We start from the raw sequence: 22,489 nt of genomic DNA on the forward strand, positions 1-22,489 counted from the left end.
AAGCACTTCAGTTGCTGGTTTCCACAACCCTACCTATTGTTTAATGTAGACATGAATTTCCTATGATAAATTAGAGCACTCCAAAGGTAGCATTGCTTACCTGCAAATTTATGTTTCATGAAAGATAAGGAATAGTCTTCTTTTTTTTTTTGCTGCTGTGCAGCAGCCATTCTTCACCACTAGTGGCAATACCACATATTGTAGCAGAACGTGCAGTCACGAAGAAGCATAGACAAAGCTCACTGTTGTTAGCATATCATGGCCTAACGTTCTTGTTCTGCACTGATATGAAAGTATTAACAAATTATAACTTGAATGTAATGTTCATACAGTTACATTTATCCATTATATGAGGGCCGATTGAAAAGTTTTGAGCCCAACCATCAAATCAAATCAAATTTGTTAATTTATATAGCGCAAATTCACACTGAAATCATCTGAAGGCGCTTCACACAACATAATAAAAACAGAAAAAACTGAATTAAAAATTTAAAAACACAATAAAAAGACAAAACCATAAAAGAATACAAGAATAAAAACACATCATAACATTAATGATAAAACAAGGAAAACAAATGAGTCTTTAAACGTGATTTAAAAGTCTACACAGTATCCGACTGCTGGATACTGTGTGCCGGGAGATCGTTCCACAGAGCTGGGGCACGCTAGGAGAAAGCTCTGTGACCGGCAGACTTTTTAATTCACCCTGGGAACACATAAAAGTCCTGCACCCTGAGAATGCAGGCCCCAAGCTGGTACATAGGGCCTTACCAGGTCAGCCAGATAGGGAGGTGCAAGTTCATGAACAATCTTATGAACTAATAACAGTACCTTAAAATCCGATCTTGCAGCGACTGGGAGCCAGTGCAGGGACGCCAAAACGTGCGTAATGTGGTTGAATTTTCTGCCTTGTGTCAAAAGTCTGGCAGCAACATTTTGAACCAGTTGAAGACCTCTAATCCTGGACTGCAGTAAACCAGAAAATAGAGCATTACAATAGTCCAATCTAGAGGAGACAAATGCATGAATCAAAGTCTCAGTATCAGCCATAGACAGGATGGGATGAATCTTGGCTATATTTCGCAAATGGAAGAAAGCAGTCCTAATGTGGAGGTCAAAAGAGAACATAGGATCAAAAATTACCCCAAGATTCCTCACTTTATCCGTATGATGTATAACACAGGAACCTAAGCTAAGCACTAGCTGATCAAATTGATGCCGATACCTCGCTGGACCAAGAACCATCACTTCAGTCTTATCAGAATTTAAAAGTAGGAAGTTACTAGACATCCAACTTCTCACTGATGCAAGGCAATCTTCCAAAGATTTTATGTGAATGAGATTACCAGCAGTTATCAGCATGTACAATTGGATGTCATCAGCATAGCAATGAAAGGCAATCCCAAAACGCCGCAGTATATCCCAAGGGGTGCCACGAACCATGAAGAAACCACAAAGGTTGCTGTGACATATGAAGCTGCACCTGATTTCTGCAGAAGACTTGCCAAGTCCAGAAGACGCACAAATATTGTACATAACGACAGATCGTACACTGACACACAACCAAAGTGACATGAGTTTGAATGTGAACTCAGAACAAAAAGAGCAATATCATTTCAATATTACAGCCAACGGGCGCAATGATTGAGGCTGTGTGCAGAGATTTTATGAGTAAAATTCAGTTTATAAAGCACAGTTACAAACCACAAAATGAGTTTCTTTTTAGCTGATGTCCACAGAGTTTATCAGAAAGTTTTGTGCACATTCTAATCTGAGCAGAGAGCAGACGGAGACATTTGTTTTATACTTCTAAAAGCTTGTCTGTCACCGAAAGCTTGCATCACATCAGACACGTTAGACAATTAATCTGTGTCCTGTTTACCATTATGATGACAACCTGTGGCACTAACTAACTAAAAAACATATCACCATGGAAGACAAAATGAGCTAAATATTAAATTAATCCTTCTTCCATGTTTCTGTACATGGACATTCAGTTTGGATTATGTGTGTTTGGGGTTTTTTCTCACTGTTGTACATCTCATAGCATGAAAACACCTCACGTGGAACATTTTAATACATAAATAGGTACATGAGTTCACTATGGACTTACCAAAGTTTTGTCCCTTTTCCATGAATTGTATAATCCAGAATTTCACTCAGAACACATTGCGAAGCTCCAGGCAAAAGAAGACAAAAAAAGTGAGTTTTCTGAGAAGGAAAACAGTCATGTAACTTTTGTCAGTCCATCCAATTTTTTATTTATTCATTTATTTATTTTTTACATGTGTTTTTATTTTCCATGGCTGTCAGTTCAGTGAAAGGTGTTAATTATCCAATTATGTAGTGTGTGAAAAAAATAACCATTTAATATTTAGCTCATTTAGGTCTCTGCCTCAGTATGCATGCACAGTGAGGAAAGATGGACTGGACTGCATTCATATAGCACTTTTTCATCTGTAGCAGCAGCTCAAATTGCTTTACAATGATGCCTGACATTCACTCACACAACAATGTGAGGGTGCTGCCATGCAAGGTGCTCACTACACAATGGGAGCAACTTGGATATTAAGGACCTTGCCCAAGGGCCCTTAGTGATTTTCCATCCAAACAGGTTTCGAAAGGAGAGTCCTCAAGCTCATTCCTCATACCCCATAACACTAGAGGCCGAATGCCATCCGAATGAATGTTCAGCCCATTTTCTGGATGTGTGGAGGTGCACTAAAGGACTTCAGACAGCATTCTGAGAGCAGTCCAAACAGTCAGGCAAATTTCTGAGCTACCCCGATTGTTTTCCACATATGCAAAACAGTACAGTTGCAGTAGAGGTGGAAAAATATCAAACAGCGGTCGGAGTGCAGTCTGACTGCAATCTAAATGTTTGTATGGCATGGAAACGTCATTCAAATTATTCAAGGTTGAAATGATCTGCCATTTTGGATCCTGGCCAAATGTCGCGATTGTGCCTGAAGGCATCATGAGCGTACTTCCAGTGGTGCTGAATTATATTTCCTCCACTCTCAATCGGACCTCAATCGGACCTCAATCGTACGTGATTGTACAGTGAGGAAAATAAGGATTTGAACACCCTGCAATTTTGCAAGTTCTCCCACTTAGAAATTATGGAGGGGTCTGGAATTTTCATCTTAGGTGCACGTCCACTGTGAGAGACATAATCTAAAAAAAAAAAAAATCCGGAAATCACAATGTATGATTTTTTTAATAATGTATTTGCATGTTACTGCTACAAATAAGTATTTCAACACCTGCCAATCAGCAGATATTCTGGCCCTCAAAGACCTGTTACTCCGCCTCTAAAAGGTCCACCTCCACTTCACTTATTATTCCAAATTAGAAGCACCTATTTGAGGTCGTTAGCTGCATAAAGACACCTGTCCACCCCACACAATCAGTAAGACTCCAACTACTAACATGGCTAAGACCAAAGAGCTGTCTAAAGACACCAGAGACAAAATTGTAGACCTCCACAAGGCTGGAAAGGGCTACGGGGCAATTGCCAAGCAGCTTGGTGAAAAAAGATCAACTGTTGGAGCAATTATTAGAAAATGGAAGAAGCTAAACATGACTGTCAATCTCCCTCGGACTGGGGCTCCATGCAAGATCCCACCTCGTGGCGTATCAATGATCCTAAGAAAGGTGAGGAATCAGCCCAGAACTGCACGGGAGGAGCTGGTCAATAACCTGAAGAGAGCTGGCACCACTGTTTCCAAGGTTACTGTGGGTAATACACTAAGACGTCATGGGTTAAAATCATGCATGACATGGAAGGTTCCCCTGCTTAAATTAGCACACATCCAGGCCCGTCTTAAGTTTGCCCATGACCATTTGGATGATCCAGAGGAGTCATGGGAGAAAGTTATGTGGTCAGATGAGACCAAAATAGAACTTTTTGGTCTTAATTCCACTCGCCGTGTTTGGAGGAAGAAGAATGCTGAGTGCCATCCCAAAAACACCGTCCCTACTGTGAAGCATGAGGGTGGAAGCATCATGCTTTGGGGGTGATTTTCTGCACATGGGACAGGAGGACTGCACTGTATTAAGGAGAGGATGACTGGGGCCATGTATTGTGAGATTTTGGGGAACAAACTCCTTCCCTCAGTTAGAGCACTGAAGATGGGTCGTGGATGGGTCTTCCAACATCAATCAACTCAATCAACTTTTTTTCTTATATAGCGCCAAATCACAACAAACAGTTGCCCCAAGGCACTCCATATTGTAAGGCAAGGCCATACAATAATTATGAAAAACCCCAACGGTCAAAACGACCCCCTGTGAGCAAGCACTTGGCCACAGTGGGAAGGAAAAACTCCCTTTTAACAGGAAGAAACCTCCAGCAGAACCAGGCTCAGGGAGGGGCAGTCTTCTGCTGAGACTGGTTGGGGCTGAGGGAAAAAACCAGGAAAAAGACATGCCGTGAAGGGGGGCAGAGATCGATCACTAATGATTAAATGCAGAGTGATGCATACGGAGCAAAAAGAGAAAGAAACAGTGCATCATGGGAACCCCCCCACAATCTACGTCTAAAGCAGCATAACCAAGGGATGGTCCAGGGTCACCCGATCCAGCCCTGACTATAAGCCTTAGCGAAAAGGAAAGTTTTAAGCCTAATCTTAAAAGTAGAGAGGGTGTCTGTCTCCCTGATCTGAATTGGGAGCTGGTTCCACAGGAGAGGAGCCTGAAAGCTGAAGGCTCTGCCTCCCATTCTACTCTTACAAACCCTAGGAACTGCAAGCAAGCCCGCAGTCTGAGAGCGAAGCGCTCTAATGGGGTAATATGGTACTACGAGGTCCCTAAGATAAGATGGGACCTGATTATTCAAAACCTTATAAGTAAGAAGAAGAATTTTAAATTCTATTCTAGAAATAACAGGAAGCCAATGAAGAGAGGCCAACACGGGTGAGATATGCTCTCTCCTGCTAGTCCCCGTCAGTACTCTAGCTGCAGCATTCTGAACCAACTGAAGGCTTTTTAGGGAACTTTTAGGACAACCTGATAATAATGAATTACAATAGTCCAGCCTAGAGGAAATAAATGCATGAATTAGTTTTTCAGCATCACTCTGAGACAAGACCTTTCTGATTTTAGAGATATTGCGTAAATGCAAAAAGGCAGTCCTACATATTTGTTTAATATGCGCTTTGAATGACATATCCTGATCAAAAATGACTCCAAGATTTCTCACAGTATTACTAGAGATCAGGGAAATGCCATCCAGAGTAACAATCTGGTTAGACACCATGCTTCTAAGATTTGTGGGGCCAAGTACAATAACTTCAGTTTTATCTGAGTTTAAAAGCAGGAAATTAGAGGTCATCCATGTCTTTATGTCTGTAAGACAATCCTGCAGTTTAGCTAATTGGTGTGTATCCTCTGGCTTCATGGATAGATAAAGCTGGGTATCATCTGCGTAACAATGAAAATTTAAGCAATACCATCTAATAATACTGCCTAAGGGAAGCATGTATAAAGTGAATAAAATTGGTCCTAGCACAGAACCTTGTGGAACTCCATAATTAACTTTAGTCTGTGAAGAAGATTCCCCATTTACATGAACAAACTGTAATCTATTAGACAAATATGATTCAAACCACCGCAGCGCAGTGCCTTTAATACCTATGACATGCTCTAATCTCTGTAATAAAATTTTATAGTCAACAGCATCAAAAGCAGCACTGAGGTCCAACAGAACAAGCACAGAGATAAGTCCACTGTCCAAAGCCATAAGAAGATCATTTGTAACCTTCACTAATGCTGTTTCTGTACTATGATGAATTCTAAAACCTGACTGAAACTCTTCAAATAGACCATTCCTCTGCAGGTGATCAGTTAGCTGTTTTACAACTACCCTCTCAAGAATCTTTGAGAGAAAAGGAAGGTTGGAGATTGGCCTATAATTAGCTAAGATAGCTGGGTCAAATGATGGCTTTTTAAGTAATGGTTTAATTACTGCCACCTTAAAGGCCTGTGGTACATAACCAACTAACAAAGATAGATTGATCATATTTAAGATTGAAGCATTAAATAATGGTAGGACTTCCTTGAGCAGCCTGGCAGGAATGGGGTCTAATAAACATGTTGATGGTTTGGATGAAGTAACTAATGAAAATAACTCAGACAGAACAATCGGAGAGAAAGAGTCTAACCAAATACCGGCATCACTGAAAGCAGCCAAAGATAACGATACATCTTTGGGGTGGTTATGAGTAATTTTTTCTCTAATAGTCAAAATTTTGTTAGCAAAGAAAGTCATGAAGTCATTACTAGTTAAAGTTAATGGAATACTCAGCTCAATAGAGCTCTGACTCTTTGTCAGCCTGGCTACAGTGCTGAAAAGAAACCTGAGGTTATTCTTATTTTCTTCAATTAGTGATGAGTAGAAAGATGTCCTAGCTTTACGGAGGGCTTTTTTATAGAGCAACAGACTCTTTTTCCAGGCTAAGTGAAGATCTTACGGGTTATCTGCTTTAAGCTACGAGTTTGTGAGTTATACCACGGAGTCAGACACTTCTGATTTAAAGCTCTCTTTTTCAGAGGAGCTACAGCATCCAAAGTTGTCTTCAAAGAGGATGTAAAACTATTGACGAGATACTCTAACTCCCTTACAGAGTTTAGGTAGCTACTCTGCTCTGTGTTGGCATATGACATTAGAGAACATAAAGAAGGAATCATATCCTTAAACCTAGTTACAGCGCTTTCTGAAAGACTTCTAGTGTAATGAAACTTATTCCCCACTGCTGGGTAGTCCATCAGGGTAAATGTAAATGTTATTAAAAAATGATCAGACAGAAGGGAGTTTTCAGGGAATACTGTTAAGTCTTCTATTTCCATACCATAAGTCAGAACAAGATCTAAGATATGATTAAAGTGGTGGGTGGACTCATTTACTTTTTGAGCAAAGCCGATAGAGTCTAATAATAGATTAAATGCAGTGTTGAGGCTGTCATTCTCAGCATCTGTGTGGATGTTAAAATCGCCCACTATAATTATCTTATCTGAGCTAAGCACTAAGTCAGACAAAAGGTCTGAAAATTCACAGAGAAACTCACAGTAACGACCAGGTGGACGATAGATAATAACAAATAAAACTGGTTTTTGGGACTTCCAATTTGGATGGACAAGACTAAGAGACAAGCTTTCAAATGATTTAAAGCTCTGTCTAGGTTTTTGATTAATTAATAAGCTGGAATGGAAGATTGCTGCTAATCCTCCGCCACGGCCCGTGCTATGAGCATTCTGACAGTTAGTGTGACTCGGGGGTGTTGACTCATTTAAACTAACATATTCATCCTGCTGTAACCAGGTTTCTGTTAGGCAGAATAAATCAATACGTTGATCAATTATTATATCATTTACCAACAGGGACTTAGAAGAGAGAGACCTAATGTTTAATAGACCACATTTAACTGTTTTAGTCTGTGGTGCAATTGAAGGTGCTATATTATTTTTTCTTTTTGAATTTTTATGCTTAAATAGATTTTTGCTGGTTATTGGTGGTCTGGGAGCAGGCACCGTCTCTACGGGGATGGGGTAATGAGGGGATGGCAGGGGGAGAGAAGCTGCAGAGAGGTGTATAAGACTACAACTCTGCTTCCTGGTCCCAACCCTGGATAGTCACAGTTTGGAGGATCCAAGAAAATTGGCCAGATTTCTAGAAATGAGAGCTGCTCCATCTAAAGTGGGATGGATGCCGTCTCTCCTAACAAGACCAGGTTTTCCCCAGAAGCTTTGCCAATTATCAGTGAAGCCCACCTCATTTTTTGGACACCACTCAGACAGCCAGCAATTCAAGGAGAACATGCGGCTAAACATGTCACTCCCGGGTCTGATTGGGGAGGGGCCCAGAGAAAACAACAGAGTCCGACATTGTTTTTGCAAAGTTACACACCGATTTAATGTTAATTTTAGTGACCTCCGATTGGCGTAACCGAGTGTCATTACTGCCGACGTGAATTACAATCTTACCAAATTTACGCTTAGCCTTAGCCAGCAATTTCAAATGTCCTTCGATGTCGCCTGCTCTGGCCCCCGGAAGACAATTGACTATGGTTGCTGGTGTCGCTAACTTCACATTTCTCAAAACAGAGTCGCCAATAACCAGAGTTTGATCCTCGGCGAGTGTATCGTCGAGTGGGGAAAAACGGTTAGAGATGTGAACGGGTTGACGGTGTACACGGGGCTTCTGTTTAGGGCTATGCTTCCTCCTCACAGTCACCCAGTCAGCCTGCTTTCCCGACTGCCCGGGATCTGCCAGGGGGGAACTAACGGCGGCTAAGCTACCTTGGTCCGCACCGACTACAGGGGCCTGGCTAGCTGTAGAATTTTCCACGGTGCGGAGCCGAGTCTCCAATTCGCCCAGCCTGGCCTCCAAAGCTACGAATAAGCTGCACTTATTACAAGTACCGTTACTGCTAAAGGAGGCCGAGGAATAACTAAACATTTCACACCCAGAGCAGAAAAGTGCGGGAGAGACAGGAGAAGCCGCCATGCTAAATCGGCTAAGAGCTAGTAGCTATGCAACCTAGCGGATTCCTAAAAACACACAAAGTGAATAATGTGTAAATAATTTAGAGGTGATTCAGCAGAAGGAGTGCCCCAATCAAGGCACCAAACATGCCATGAAGCAGCACAGGCAACGCACGACAACAGCGAACGCACGACAACGGTGCTAAAATAAAATAAAAATCGACTAAACACGCTGTGGAGCAGCACATATAACGCACGACAACAGTGCTAAAAAAATTAAAAATAAAAAAAAATTTAAAAAAATAAAAACGAAAGCGTTAGCAAGCTAGTTAGCTTGCCAACGCTGATGAAAGTTAGCTGATAAAAGTGCTCCGTCGCGATGTTTCGACCGTTAGAGGTCTTCCTTAGGCATTGGAGCACAGTAAAAAAGTAAAAAAAAAAAAGTAAAAAGGTAAAAAAGTAAAAAAGTCTTGAAAAAGACTGTTAATTCAAGTCCAAAGCAGCAGGTAGCAGTCTCTGTGTAAACAGTCCCAACAGAGAGCCAAAATATTGCAGCAACATTACTGAGACGCTACAGAATGACATGTGACGTTAAACTGACATGACAATGACCCGAAGCACACAGCCAGGATAACCAAGGAGTGGCTCCGTAAGAAGCATATCAAGGTTCTGGAGTGCCCTAGCCAGTCTCCAGACCTAAACCCAATAGAAAATCTTTGGAGGGAGCTCAAACTCCGTGTTTCTCAGTGACAGCCCAGTAACCTGGCTGATCTAGAGAAGATCTGTGTGGAGGAATGGGCCAAAATTCCTGCTGCAGTGTGTGTAAACCTGGTGAAAAACTAGAGGAAATGTTTGACCTCTGTAATTGCAAACAAAGGCTACTGTACCAAATATTAACATTGATTTTCACAGGTGTTGAAATACATATTTGCAGCAGGAACATACAAATAACTTATTTAAAAAAATCATACATTGTGATTTCCGGATGTTTTTTTTTTTTTTTTTTAGATTATGTCTTTCACAGTGGACATGCACCTAAGATGAAAATTTCTGATCCTTCCATGATTTCTAAGTGGGAGAACTTGCAAAATTGAAGGGTATTCAAATACTTATTTTCTTCACTATATGCAAGCAGAAGGAGCTCTTTTTATCTGAAGACTTTGATGGAGTTTTTTTTTTTCACTGTGCTCTCTGAGCTGCAGTCTGCTGGCGGGGAAGGGGAGAGCGGGCAGTTCAGCACAAACAGCCTGGCAGGATTTTAGAAAACTACCTGAGAGCAGGGCAGAGTGTGACTGCACTGTCATAACACTGATGGGGCGACACTGTTGTTCCATTGTCTGTGGAGAACCCTGTGATATCATGTTTTCCGATTGTCCACTGCATGGAGAGTGGCGGGAAAAACCAAAGACGCTTTCTTGTGAGTGCGACACAAGACGTGATGTACTCATTTTCTTCACTGTAAGTGCATTCATCATATTCTCACTGCATTCTGACAGCTGTCTAGGTGATCCTAATGTGTTCCACCTACATTTGCATTGAATTCAGAGGCTCATGCGCAGTGCATGTGCACAAATCAGTCAGGGTGGGTCAGAGCGCAGTCTGGGTTTTCGGACGGCTGTCCTCCTCGATTCTTATTCCCATTCCCAAATGTGGCACGAATTGTGTGTGTGTGTGTGTGTGTGTGTGTGTGTTTTTTTTTACATTCCAACTGATTTGGCTTGGCTCGTGCTCATTTGTGTGATGGGGCTTTCAATCAAAAGACCCTCACCTCTCTGACCGCAATATGATGGCAAACTACTCAGAATCCAGCACATATGTCAAAAAGCGGCAGGTCCCCATTGAAAAGGGGCATAATCTACAGCGCACAAACGTCATGTGAGACAACACCACCACACAAGGGCAGCTGAAGCAGTAACATAGAAATGTGTTTTTTAGTGTTACCTTTCCTGATCAAGTACATTTTTCAGTCGCACGACAGACTCACAACTGCTGCCGTCTTGTGTTAAAGGGGCCCAAGTCCACACACTTTTTCCAGTATTGGTGCAATGCTTCAATTCTGTTCTCATAGAAGGTCTTATCCTGGAGCTCAAGGAAGTCATCCACTGCAGATTCATTTTCAGTATTATAGTGAGTTCCAGCAAGATGCCTTTTCATGTTTGGAAACAGATGGAACTCCAAAGGAGCCAAATTAAGGAAGTCTCCCTGGACATCTGGAACCTCATGCATTTGCTGTTTCACAGTTGTGAATCTCGTGCCATCTGGCGGTCTGCGAGAGGTCAGTTTCAGCAGTGTTTCAGTTTAGGACACAATGTAAACACACCTCGTGAAGTATGGACAACAAGACAACATCGGGGCACAGCAGAAGTTCATCACAGGTGCCACACCTCCTCTAGATAACCCTCTCAACTTGAAAGAATGTGTCATCATAATCGCTCGTGAACTCGCTGAATCAGCACCATCCACATCCTTGCTTTGCCATTGTTTACATGCTGTGAACTCTGCTGGCACCGCTTTGCATTCTGGGAAGTGCAGGGGGATTATGGGAAATGTTAAAGTACCTAATTTCTGATCAGAAGTGAGAAGCCTTGAGATCCATTGTGCTGAATGTTTTGTCATTCCTAAGTCTTCCTTCAAAATTGAATGAACTCTTTCTTTGGAAATGCCTACAGTACTGCCTATGTGACGCTCATTTTCTCTGGGTGAGGACCATATCATCTATCTTCTTGATCATATCTGTTAAAGCAGCATTTCTGGGGCTTCCTGATCTTACTCCATCTTCAACACTTCTTCTTGAATTCGGCTGACCAGTGTTTAACTGCAGCATAGGATGGGGCATCCTCCCTTAAGGTCATTACCATGTCCTCTTGGATCTTCCTTGGATGCAAATTATTGGTTGAGCTAATAGGATTAATAAATGGAATAGTGTTGACAGTGTTGAATGCTTGGTCTCCAAAGTAAAGGTCAAACAAGGTCTACGTCTATTGGCTTCCATGACATGTGACATATGTTACCCTTTAACGTGATAAGTAAGGATGATACATGGTCCAAACTATTCCTTTTTAAAACTGTGTTAACTCAACTAGTAATTTGCATCACTTTTTACCAAAATTGGAGCAACTTTAACTTTTGACCCCTGTACAAAATGACACTGACCTTTGTCACCATTCTTGCTGTTTTTATCCTGTAACTCCATAGAATTCAGTCACAGATAGTCCAAACTATACCCTTTTGTAATCTTTATGATCAGGCAAATCATGTGGAATATTTTTCAATATGATTGGAGCATCTTTTAATTTTGACCTCTGTGTAATTCTTCAATTGACCCCTACCTGACCACCGATTGAAAATTCAAGTGGCCAATCGTTTTTTTCTAAAGAGGATTGTCTGAGGAGTATTTCTGCCGAATTTGATGCTTTTGTCACCATTTGCAGGATTCCTCTCTAAATATTCTCTTATCCGCTGGCTGCACTACAAGAGGTTGTTGGTTTCTCAAAATGCAAAAGATGGAGAACTACACCACACATTTTCTGCTTCAGGCTCAAAACATTTCAATCATCCCTGTACCGCCTACCACTGTTGGACATGTTGACAGTCTTGCAAGAGCACTGTACTGACCTCTGAACTTTCGCAAGCGTTTGAAGATGCAGAAGCGCCAAAGTAGCAGTGAAATAAAATTATTTCAACTCATTTACTATGTTAAAATTGATTCCTTAGCCAGATCTATAACTTTAAAAATGATTTTTAATTAGTATTGGTTAATTGGTACACCCTTTTAGAGTGTTTTGAGTACTTGGTAAGGTAGTTTTTTTTCTCTTTTGCTTCCCCCAAAATGTCATAACATTTACCTCAGCGAAACCTCCAGAGAAATCAGAGCAAGCTGCAACTTTCACAGAGGAAGCGTCCTCACTCCGCTGATCCCCAAGACGTCACAAATCAAAGTTTCTGCTTCCACAAATATCCTCAATTCTTTCGTGTGTAAAGTGGGTGAGGATGAAATCTAGTTCAACCTGTTAACATGCACCACATCTATTGTCAGGATGGATCCTGACAATAGATGTATAAATCCCAGTCAGTTTCTTATCTGAGAATTAATTCAGTGGGCCAGAAATGCTCATCCTTTTTTTATTTTTAGGGTTAGGAGGGCACTGTTTCAATTAGTCCCTCTGGTGAAGAGATGAATTTTTGTAATGTGTCAGTATTGAAAGCAGGCAAAGATGATGGAACATAGTGCACAGCATGAAACAATAACACTTCATTAGACAAGAATTTCCCTTGTAAATACAGTCTGACAGCAGGAAGCAGGTGAAGCTCCCACATGAACTATTCACCCATAAACCAGCATGTCTGTCAGTGAGCTGTGATCATATTAATGATCTTTGTTGTCAGCAGCAGTGTGCCAAGACTCTCTGTGTGCTCACTGAATACCTGGATGCAAACTCAAGTATCCAGGTGCGTTTTCCTTCATAGTCTTTCACATATTTCAAATGCTCCTCCCCTGTGACCAGTAATTGATTGTTTTATCACTGTTAAAATAAGAAAATACTATATGTGACAGCAAGGGTACAGCAGTAACCAAAGTCTGTGATGCTTTGAATTAAAGTTCCAGGAATCAATATGGTTATAAATGGCTTTGTGTGAAAGACGCCATTATAGTGGCAAATCCACCAAGAATTATTACTCAAGTTTACATTCCTCTAGTTAGATGGAGATTTTTTTAAAGCATTTTGTCTTTTGTTTTGTCCAGAAAATCCTTTGCTGTTAACCCTGTTTTTAGGTCAGGTAAGGGGACATCCACTGGTGCCACAAATCTACAAATCCACCACAATATGTGAGGGCCCCTTCACACATAACATGATTTAAATGGACTAGCGCACGAAGGAGGAATTGCATGCCAATAGTGAAAAATCTGAGTTGGCTCCAACGCCTTGTACATCTGTTGCTACAACTATTTGCGCACACCAGTGGCTGAAAGACAGAGGGTGCCCTGTGAGAGCCCATCTGATCCCCTTGCGGCAGGTGTTGGCCAAATTCCGGGTTACACACGTGAACATCTAACACCGCTCGCTTGGCACTGAGAAAATGTGTGGCCATTCAGCAGATGATCACTTTTGAGCTGGATGTGAAATTTGTCTAAGTGCCCCCACGAGTGTGGCTTTGCAAAAAGCAACACACATACAGCCTGCATGTGTAACGCACGTGTGTGCGTGTGTTGCGCTCCCTGCCCCCAAAACATATGTGGCGTACGTGTGGTTTGCGCCCCCTCCCCGGTCCCCCCAACACATGTGGCATTCCAGTGGGGTGGAGCACACTTGCATAAAATGCTTATATGTATGCTGCACAGACATGATGACATGGGGGCCAGATAGGCAGATCTGAGTGCACACAGCACAGTGAGGTGCCTGCCAGCTGTTGACCAGAGACTCACTGACAGTTCACATAACACAGACACAGAGTGACACATGAGTGTGTGTGCTGGACGGACAGGGGCTGTGGCTGCCAACAACTGCTTATGTACATCCCAGCTGAAGAACAAGTACCGTGTTTGGACGGATATGAACTTACAATTGTCCACTGTGACGCGCGTGTGTCTGCTTGCTGTCCTCATGTAGACATACATAACAACATATATCGCTGTTGTGACGGGCTGCAGCTAGCAAGTGCACGGTGCACACATTGACAGGCTGCTCCAGGTGATATGGACCGTCAGATCACAACACGCAGCGGCCAATCTGAATGTCACGTCACCCACGCAAACTCTGTTCCACATGATGCAGTTATAACCCAGCACAACCTGTCCTTTCATTGTTATGCAGATGATCTGCAAATCTATCTGCCTGTGAGGACTAATGGGAGTGATGGTTTGTCATCATTATTTAATTGTATTCACAATGTAAAGCAGTGGGTGTCCCAAAACTTCATTTACCTAAATGATGGTAAAACGGAGATCATGGTGTTTGAGCGCTCTGGCATACCAAATGTGGTAACACCAAATTTTGGTGCTTTGGCTAACTATGTAAAACCAGCTGTCAAGAATTTGGGAGTGATATTTGACAGCTGTTTGAGGTTCGATCAACAGATAAACTCTGTTTGTTGTGTGGGCCGCTGAAGAGGAGGTACTGCTGGCCCACCACCACCAGATGGCGCCCTGCTTGAAGTGCGGGCTTCAAGCACGAGGGCGTCATAGCAACCGGGAGTGACAGCTGTCACCCGTCATCAGCACCAGCTGTCACTCATTTCACATCAGTACACCACCACCATAAAGGCCGGACTGCAACTCCACCTCCCCGCCAAGAAATCAGCTACCTTGGAGGTAATTTTCTCTGCTGACTTGAAACATTGAGTAATAATCTGAACTTCTTTGCAGCCGTTTTCCTGTGGTGTTTTCCTTATCTGTGGAATTGGCGTTTGGTGTGATCAGCGAAGGCTTCGCTTCACACTCCAACCAGATAAGTGGTTAGACAGGAGCTGCACGAGTGTGTGATTGGAGGTGGAGGTGCTCCCTCCCAAAAGAACATAGACGGTGGAATTACTGAGTGTGCGAACTCACACTCATCAAAACTGTTTCTGTTCTCTGCCAGCAGTACCCGGTCTGACAGCTGGAGACTGTGGGCACCTGGGGCTCCAGGATTTGGAGGCTCCGGTGTTCTTCAGATCCGTTGGCGGTGAAGGCTGTGTGGGATCCGGCTCGGTTCTAGACGGAGGTCTCCTATCCTCAAGCCTGCCCACACGTCACTTAACATTTAATTGTCTGTGGTACCAAAACTGTGTTTGTCTGTATTCCATTGTGCATTTCACAACATTAAATTGTTACTGTTTGGCTTATCCATTGTCCGTTCATTTAGCGCCCCCTGTTGTGGGTCCGTGTTCCTACACTTTCACAACACTGTTGTCAAAGCTAGTTTTTTCCAACTTTGCCTTTTGGCTAAAATAAAGCACTTTCTCAGTAGACATGATCTTGAGACAGCTATTCATGCTTTCATCAGCTCCAGACTTGATTAATGTAATGCACTTTATTCGGGCATTAATCAGTCGTCTCTTTGCACGTCCCCAATTGGTGCAGAATGCTGCTGCTCGTCTTTTAACAAACACTTTTAGACGTGAGCATATTACGCCCATCTTGTACTCACTCCACTGGCTTCCAGTTCGTTTTAGAATTGATTTAAAAATTTTATTGTTTGTTTTTAAAGCTATTTATGGCCTTGCACCTCCCTACTTGTCTGAAATTTTAACTTTGTGCACCTACAGTAGGACATTAAGGGCATCTGGCCAGCTTTACTTGGATGTTCCAAGCTCAAGATATAAACGCTGGGGTGACCATGCTTTCGCGGTAGCTGGCCCCAGACTGTGGAACGAGCTACCTCTTGAGTTACATACTATTCCTGACCTCGCACTTTTTAAATCTAAGTTAAAGACTTATTTATTTAAACTGGCTTTTAACACTTAGTGGGGAGGTGACATTTTCTGTTTTTTATGTGCTGTTTTAAAATTTTATTTTATATGTGTTTTATTTTTGTGAATTTGTGTTTTTAATGTTAAGCACTTTGGACACCTTTCGGTGCTGTAAAGCACTTTATAAATAAATGTTGATTGATTGATTGATGATGCATTGTCTGTCCTGCAGCGTGCCGTCCACAAAATATGCGTGCTGGGCCGGACACGCGTGCAGGGTCACCTGGACATGCCGGACCAGAAGATGTGGACCTGATAAGAGCGCCCTGCTTCATTCATGTCATTTCATGATTGTATGGCTATGACCATGGGTCATCTACAGAGGAACAGACAGTTCATACTTGCTCTGTCCGCTTGATGAGAGGGATTCAATAAATTTTTTTTTTTTTTATGGGTGGTAGCGATGGTAGTGCAGTGGTAAAGTTTCCGGCTGGCAATCAAAGCTTTTGTAAATTGCAGGTTTGAATCCCATGGATGGCATGTATTTATTTTTTTATTTTTTGCACAGCAGCTGCGTGATGTGGTTACACATGCTCCAGCTGCTCACATTGTGTTCCTGCTGCGACAGTGTCATACACGCTCGTGCATGACACCGTCTTGTGCACGAAACCATTGCATTGGGATTGTTCACACCTGCTCATTGGCTCAGTGTTTTCGTGGTTCCCTCATATGAGCTGTTCTGCTGTGATTCACCCTGATTTGTACTTATTCGTACTATGTGTGTCGGGGCTCCAGCCGTTGTGTCTCCTGGATGGTAAACAACCAGTCTATCCTTACCTCTTGAAAGTAGTAATTTATCTGCCATAGCCAAGTAAAAGGTGTGCTTGATCTCACCCAGAAATATGCACCATATAGAAAAATGTAATTGCTGATGTTCCTTCACAATACAAGTGATACTCATCTGTGTCTCTTGAAGTAACTGTTCGTTTGATGAAAATGAATTCTTGCAGTACCCAAAATCTATTCAGTAACCTATATTTTAGAGCAGCATTTTTCCACATCTTCACAAACTCAAGGCAGCCTCTGCAAAACACAGAATACATACTATGTGCTGGGCCTCATGATGTAATGGGGGCCTCATTTTCTGCATTATGCAAGGCAGTTATGCACGCCATAGTCACCAGCAATGCCCCAAGCCACGACTAGCAATACCTGCACCTGACTGATGTAACACTTGGAAGACACTGCAAATGGCACAACTGCATCACATTGAACATGTCGAGTGTAGCGTGTGATGTGCATATGCGTATTTACACAGGACAGCATTTATGCTGCATTTATGATTATCACTGATCCTTTTGTTTACATGATTTACATTTGATAATGACTTTTTGACAATTTTACTTGTGTGCTCTTGTGTGTGTGTGTGTGTGTGTGTGCATCCACTGCACAGAACCATCATCATTCATTTATTCATTCATTTTATATATCCCCTTACTCCAGTCAAGGGTCACGTTGAGTATGGAGCCTATCCCAGCAGTTACAGGGTGTGAGGCGTCGTTACAACCTGGACAGGATGGTAGTCTATGGCAGGTTTTATCATATATAAACTTAAAAATATAAATTGGTATGCACAGTAAGTACAAGTGGACTCAGGTTCAAGTTTGTCCTTTCAGATTAACTATAATAGCCAAGTGGCCTCTGTGTGTGTATGTATGTGCATGCGTGCGTGCATGCATGCGCGCATGTGTTATGGGTTCGATAACAGAGAAACTGGAGAGACCTGACATTAGCCATTTGGTATGCTTATGTATTTTGGGTCAACGATGAATGCTGCAAAAACAGAAAGTTGTTAGAACTAATATTTTTTTGTAGAAATTGGTGATATTAGTTAACCAGTGAACAATGAATGTTGTGCTGCAATGCACCATGGGAGTCTGACAGCAGTCATGTGACTTTTTCAATCACTAAAATGACTTTTTAAGATTCTATTAGTATTTTTCCATACCTTTGATTTGTTTCCAAGTCATAGTAAGTTCAGTAAAAATTACAAATGAGATCATGTTACTGGTGCAATGGTAAGATTGTCATTTTTGTGTCATTTGTTAACTGATGACATGTTTTTTGACTGATATTTATTTATTGTACATAGATTTATTCATCAATGTCATGGAGACACATTGACATGTAGCACCTGTGATCACGGTGTAACGTCCAGAATGAGAATGATATCACAGATCCATTGTCACTCCACCTCATGTTTAAGAATGTATCTGTATTATCATGTTATCATGGCTGTTAAACCCCATCCAGATGGCCATACTGTGCATCAGTGCATCACTCAGAGCCTGTGATCACAGTGTAACGTCCAGAATGAGCACGATATTACAGATCCGTTGTCAGTCCACCTCATACTTCATAGTGTATCGTTATTATCATGTTACCATGGCTGTTACACCCCATCCAGATGGTTGCACTGTGCGTCAGTGCATCACGGAGACATCCAGAATGAGCATGATATCACAGATCCATTGTCAGTCCACCTCATATGTCAGAGGATGCATCACCGCTCATGTTGGACACAGTGATACAAGTACATTATCTGGCCAATAAATGGGTTGTACCTGCAATGCCAAGCCTATTATGGATGTGACAACCCATTCAGCTGTCCACCGTTCAACGCAACTGAGAGACACATTTGCCCATTACAATATTTCTTTTGTTTGCGCGCCCCAAACAGGATGCATGGGGGGGGGGGGGGGGGGGGGTCCAGCATATCAGGGGCACAATCGGGACCTGCTGGCAGGATTTGGTGTGCCTGATCCATTTCGAGATTCCCTTGAATGCCATCAGAATGCTCCGAATGCAGTCAGACGGTGGTACGACTGCCCTTTTCGCACATGTTCAAATTTTGCCCCAGATCAACTGCAGCTTGACAGTAACATGCATGGTTACTACATTCATGTGAATGTGGCAGACGTTATGGTGTGCACACACAAATGCTGTACTAGGGGTTCGAATGCAGCTCGTATTTGCACGAATGCCGTTTGAATGTCCATTCATATAGCATTTGGGCTCATTTGTGCTCCAGTGTGATTGGGAGAATGGTCGAGACATTCAGCCAGGAGTTGATCTGCTCAAACAATTCATACAGCCCCTCGAACGTAATCCGGATGCTTTGAATTGCATAGGAATTGCCTTTTGAATATTACGACTGCATTTACATTGAGGTACGACTGCAGCTTGACTGCCATTCCAATGTTTTCCAACATGAGTGCAACACGGATGTAGAGTGCATGTGCTCTGTCACACTAATGTGATGACTGCTATAAGAATGCTATAGGAGGCATTCTATTGCAGCTCGAATTTGCGTGACTGTCAGTCGAATCATTTGTATGCCATTCGGGCATGAATTAACTTATTTTTTATTTTTGTATTTCTTTTTAATCTTCTCCTGCATTAAATCATCTGATAGAAAAAGATAAAAACCCATGTTATTGTAATGTCTACAAGTTACAAAATAGTAAAATTATTTTCAGCAGCTATGGTGCCTCAGCCCCACAAAAAAACTATTGTTTTGGCTTTTATCTTAAATTAATGAAATGTGTTATTAGATTTTGAGGTTTCTTGATCTTCCGTCATACATTCATCTCAACTCTTTTTCTGAATGTTACTCATAGCAGATGAAGCAGGATAAAAGAGTCTAATAGACAATCTCATTTGTTGGTGCCCTCCAGACCCAGCGCCGTGTAACGTTCCATCTTCCCGATGGTTCTCAGGAGAGCTGCAGTGACAGCGGGCTGGGAGACCCAGAGCCAAGCAGCACAGCCAGCACCACCCAGTCTCTGCCCCTCAGCTTCCCCCAGGAGGAATTCTATGAGCAAACATCACCTAACAGCCGCACCGAAGGAGATGGAAACTCTGACCCCGAATCCAGTGAGTACTAACTTCAGCTTTGTGCAGACAGCAGGCATATCGGTTGCTTATTTGTTTATTTCCCTAATGTTATTTCAGAGTTAGTAATAAAATTATTAACTGAAATCACACAGGGGGTTGTCAAAGCAGCAACTAGCTTGTCAACAATTACCAACGTCTCATTTTTGGTCCAGTAGTTGGCGACATGGTAATTGCAGAAAATTTTCCTTTGGTATTAATACTGTTTTTAAAATGTCAACAAAGAAAGCAATTTTGTTGAAAGACTTTTGGAATGAAGAACTGTTATTTTGTTGTATTCATCAACTTTTTGATGTACACAAAAACCTATCTTAAAATAACTAAACAAAAATACTTTCTTCATGTTCAACCTGCAAGCATATGATATACATTATAAGAGTAAGGGCGCAGCTTGCAAAACAGAAAACAGAAGTTATCTTTGACAGAGTAAACTCTAAATCCAGATTTTATGTTATCCATCTCCAAATTGCTCAACGTAATGGAAATTATACCACTGAAGTTGAGCAATTTATTCAAATTATTCACAAGGCAGCTGTCACTACATTGCTTTCTGCCAAGTGATGTTCTCCATAAAAAGGCCCATTGAACACATATTCACAACTCTACCTCATACATATACAACAGATTTTTTTTAATCATCGCTCAAATAACTGAGAAAAAAGGAGAGCACTTAAAAAGGCTCTCCATATTTGATTCTGTTTTTTCCACCCTGTAGATGTGCACCAACAGCATAAAAGAGATTCTGCTGAAAATACTTTTTTCAATCTTAACATGAGTAAGGCTGTTCTGAGTTGTCTACTAATGTGTCCTTTTCATAAATCAGCCATATCTCTCTTTCAGACTATATATTCCAGATGTTGGGTTTTAATATCAAATTAATCTCCACTGTGTCATTGCTGATAATAATCCTGTGGAAGAGAATGATTTAGTTATGATAGATTTATGTGAAACTAGGCTGACAGCCAATTTTCACACAATTTTTGAGGGGTCCCCCCCACGTTGGGCAAGATGCAAGACCGGCAGAGGGGTGGCTCTTTTACAGGCCAGGTTTCCAAATTGGCTGTTAAATATAGTTCATTTCAAACTTTGGTTTTCTGTTGTTTTCATTGAGTTAATAGGGGATGAACTCATTTCACTTTGTCTTGTTGTGTTCTTAAGACGTTGTTAAGGACCCCTTCACGCATAAGACGAAAGACGCAGAAGAAAATCTGCAAACCAAACACTAAATGGGGAACCACGAAACATTCCACCTGCTGTCGGGAGGGACGCATGGTCAGACAGGCGTGCATGATACCGTGGCAATGGTTTTGTGCACGCTCGTGTTCGCACGCACGAACACAGTGTGAGCATGTGGAAAGTCTCACACATAGCAGCGGAGCAAAGAATTAATAAAACACCACAATTTATAATACTTAATTCCTGTTATAAAGAGTGGATTTAGCCTCCACCTAGACGTACACCAGGAAGTAATGAAATGACATGGATTACTGTTCTCTCTTTTATGTTTTACATGAATTACCTGATGCACCTGAGCCCGCCGGCTCCCATCTTATGAAAAGTTGGCTCCCGTCTCATGAAGCGTCAGCTCCCGTGTCATGAAGCGTCAGCTACCATGTCATGAAGAGCCGGGCTCTCGCGTCGTGAACACATGCAGCCGGCATGGCGTGTCCAGCACGCAGTGATCCGCTGCAAATGTGATCTGTGTTTTAATTATTATAATGTAGGGAAATCCCGGAGTGACACAGGTCATCCCGTGGGGTGATTTCCTGCATGGCACAATGTTCACCAGTATTGCGGTGCACTGATGCAGCGGTCATCTGAAGCAATGTGAGTTTTAATTTATTTCAACAAGAGGACAGCATGGCGATGTCTGCGCTTCACGCTGTAGTTATCTGACTTCATATCCTACAAGCCACTACAGGTGTTCCTGAGCTATGACTTGCGGGCACAGATATCTGACCAGCTACACGTCATGGGGGACACGCCCACCTCTGTCAACAGACCTCGGCAGGTCACAGAAAAAAGGCTGACTCTCTGTTGCTTTGTTCTATGATTTTAATGTCATGATTGTCATATTATGTGTTTGACGATACACTCCACAAGCGATTTGTGTTGGGGGAGTCTCACAAAACGTGAATGCAGGTCTTGCAAAATGTGAATATCATTCATGATATATATATATATATATATATATGTTTTTTTTTTCAGTTCAAATAGTTTATGGATTTCAGTTTCCAGGTCAATTACTGCAGGAAATTTTGATCGCAAACCCTATCACCGCAAAAATTATTATTATTGATATATACAGTATATATATATTTTTCGAGGGTCAGTACATCCTGAGGTGATCTGAGCAGCTCTGCTTCTGGTGTCAAGCGCCCAGCCCCACTGGGTGTGTCCCACTCCGGGGACAGTGTCAGGTAAGGAGTTTGACTGGGACGGTCCACCTGTCAAATGGGAAAGAAGGCGTCAAACTCACAGAGGACAGAAACCTCCCAATCCGGTAGACGGCTTAATAATATTAAGAGAAATGTAAAAAACAAAGGTAGACAACGAGCTACAACCTTATTTTTATCTATATGAACCATCCTTTGAGGAGGACAAAATAACATTGGCCTGAACAAGCAGACAGCAGAAAAAATGGAAGTGTAGGGACCATCTA

At 42.0% G+C, this 22,489-nt stretch overlaps 1 protein-coding gene across 2 annotated transcripts in view; it reads left to right on the forward strand.

Annotated features, from left to right (window-relative positions):
* Window positions 1-22,489, forward strand: part of pcdh11 (protocadherin 11) — a 514,163-nt gene that overhangs the window by 275,350 nt on the left and 216,324 nt on the right. For both annotated transcript variants that reach the window (XM_034180911.1, XM_034180912.1), the window contains one exon: window positions 19,611-19,809. In XM_034180911.1, the coding sequence (XP_034036802.1) occupies window positions 19,611-19,809 (199 nt within the window). The remainder of the gene's footprint in view (window positions 1-19,610; window positions 19,810-22,489) is intronic.

This window comes from Thalassophryne amazonica, chromosome 11, assembly GCF_902500255.1.
Source record: "Thalassophryne amazonica chromosome 11, fThaAma1.1, whole genome shotgun sequence".
Taxonomy (NCBI): domain Eukaryota; kingdom Metazoa; phylum Chordata; class Actinopteri; order Batrachoidiformes; family Batrachoididae; genus Thalassophryne; species Thalassophryne amazonica.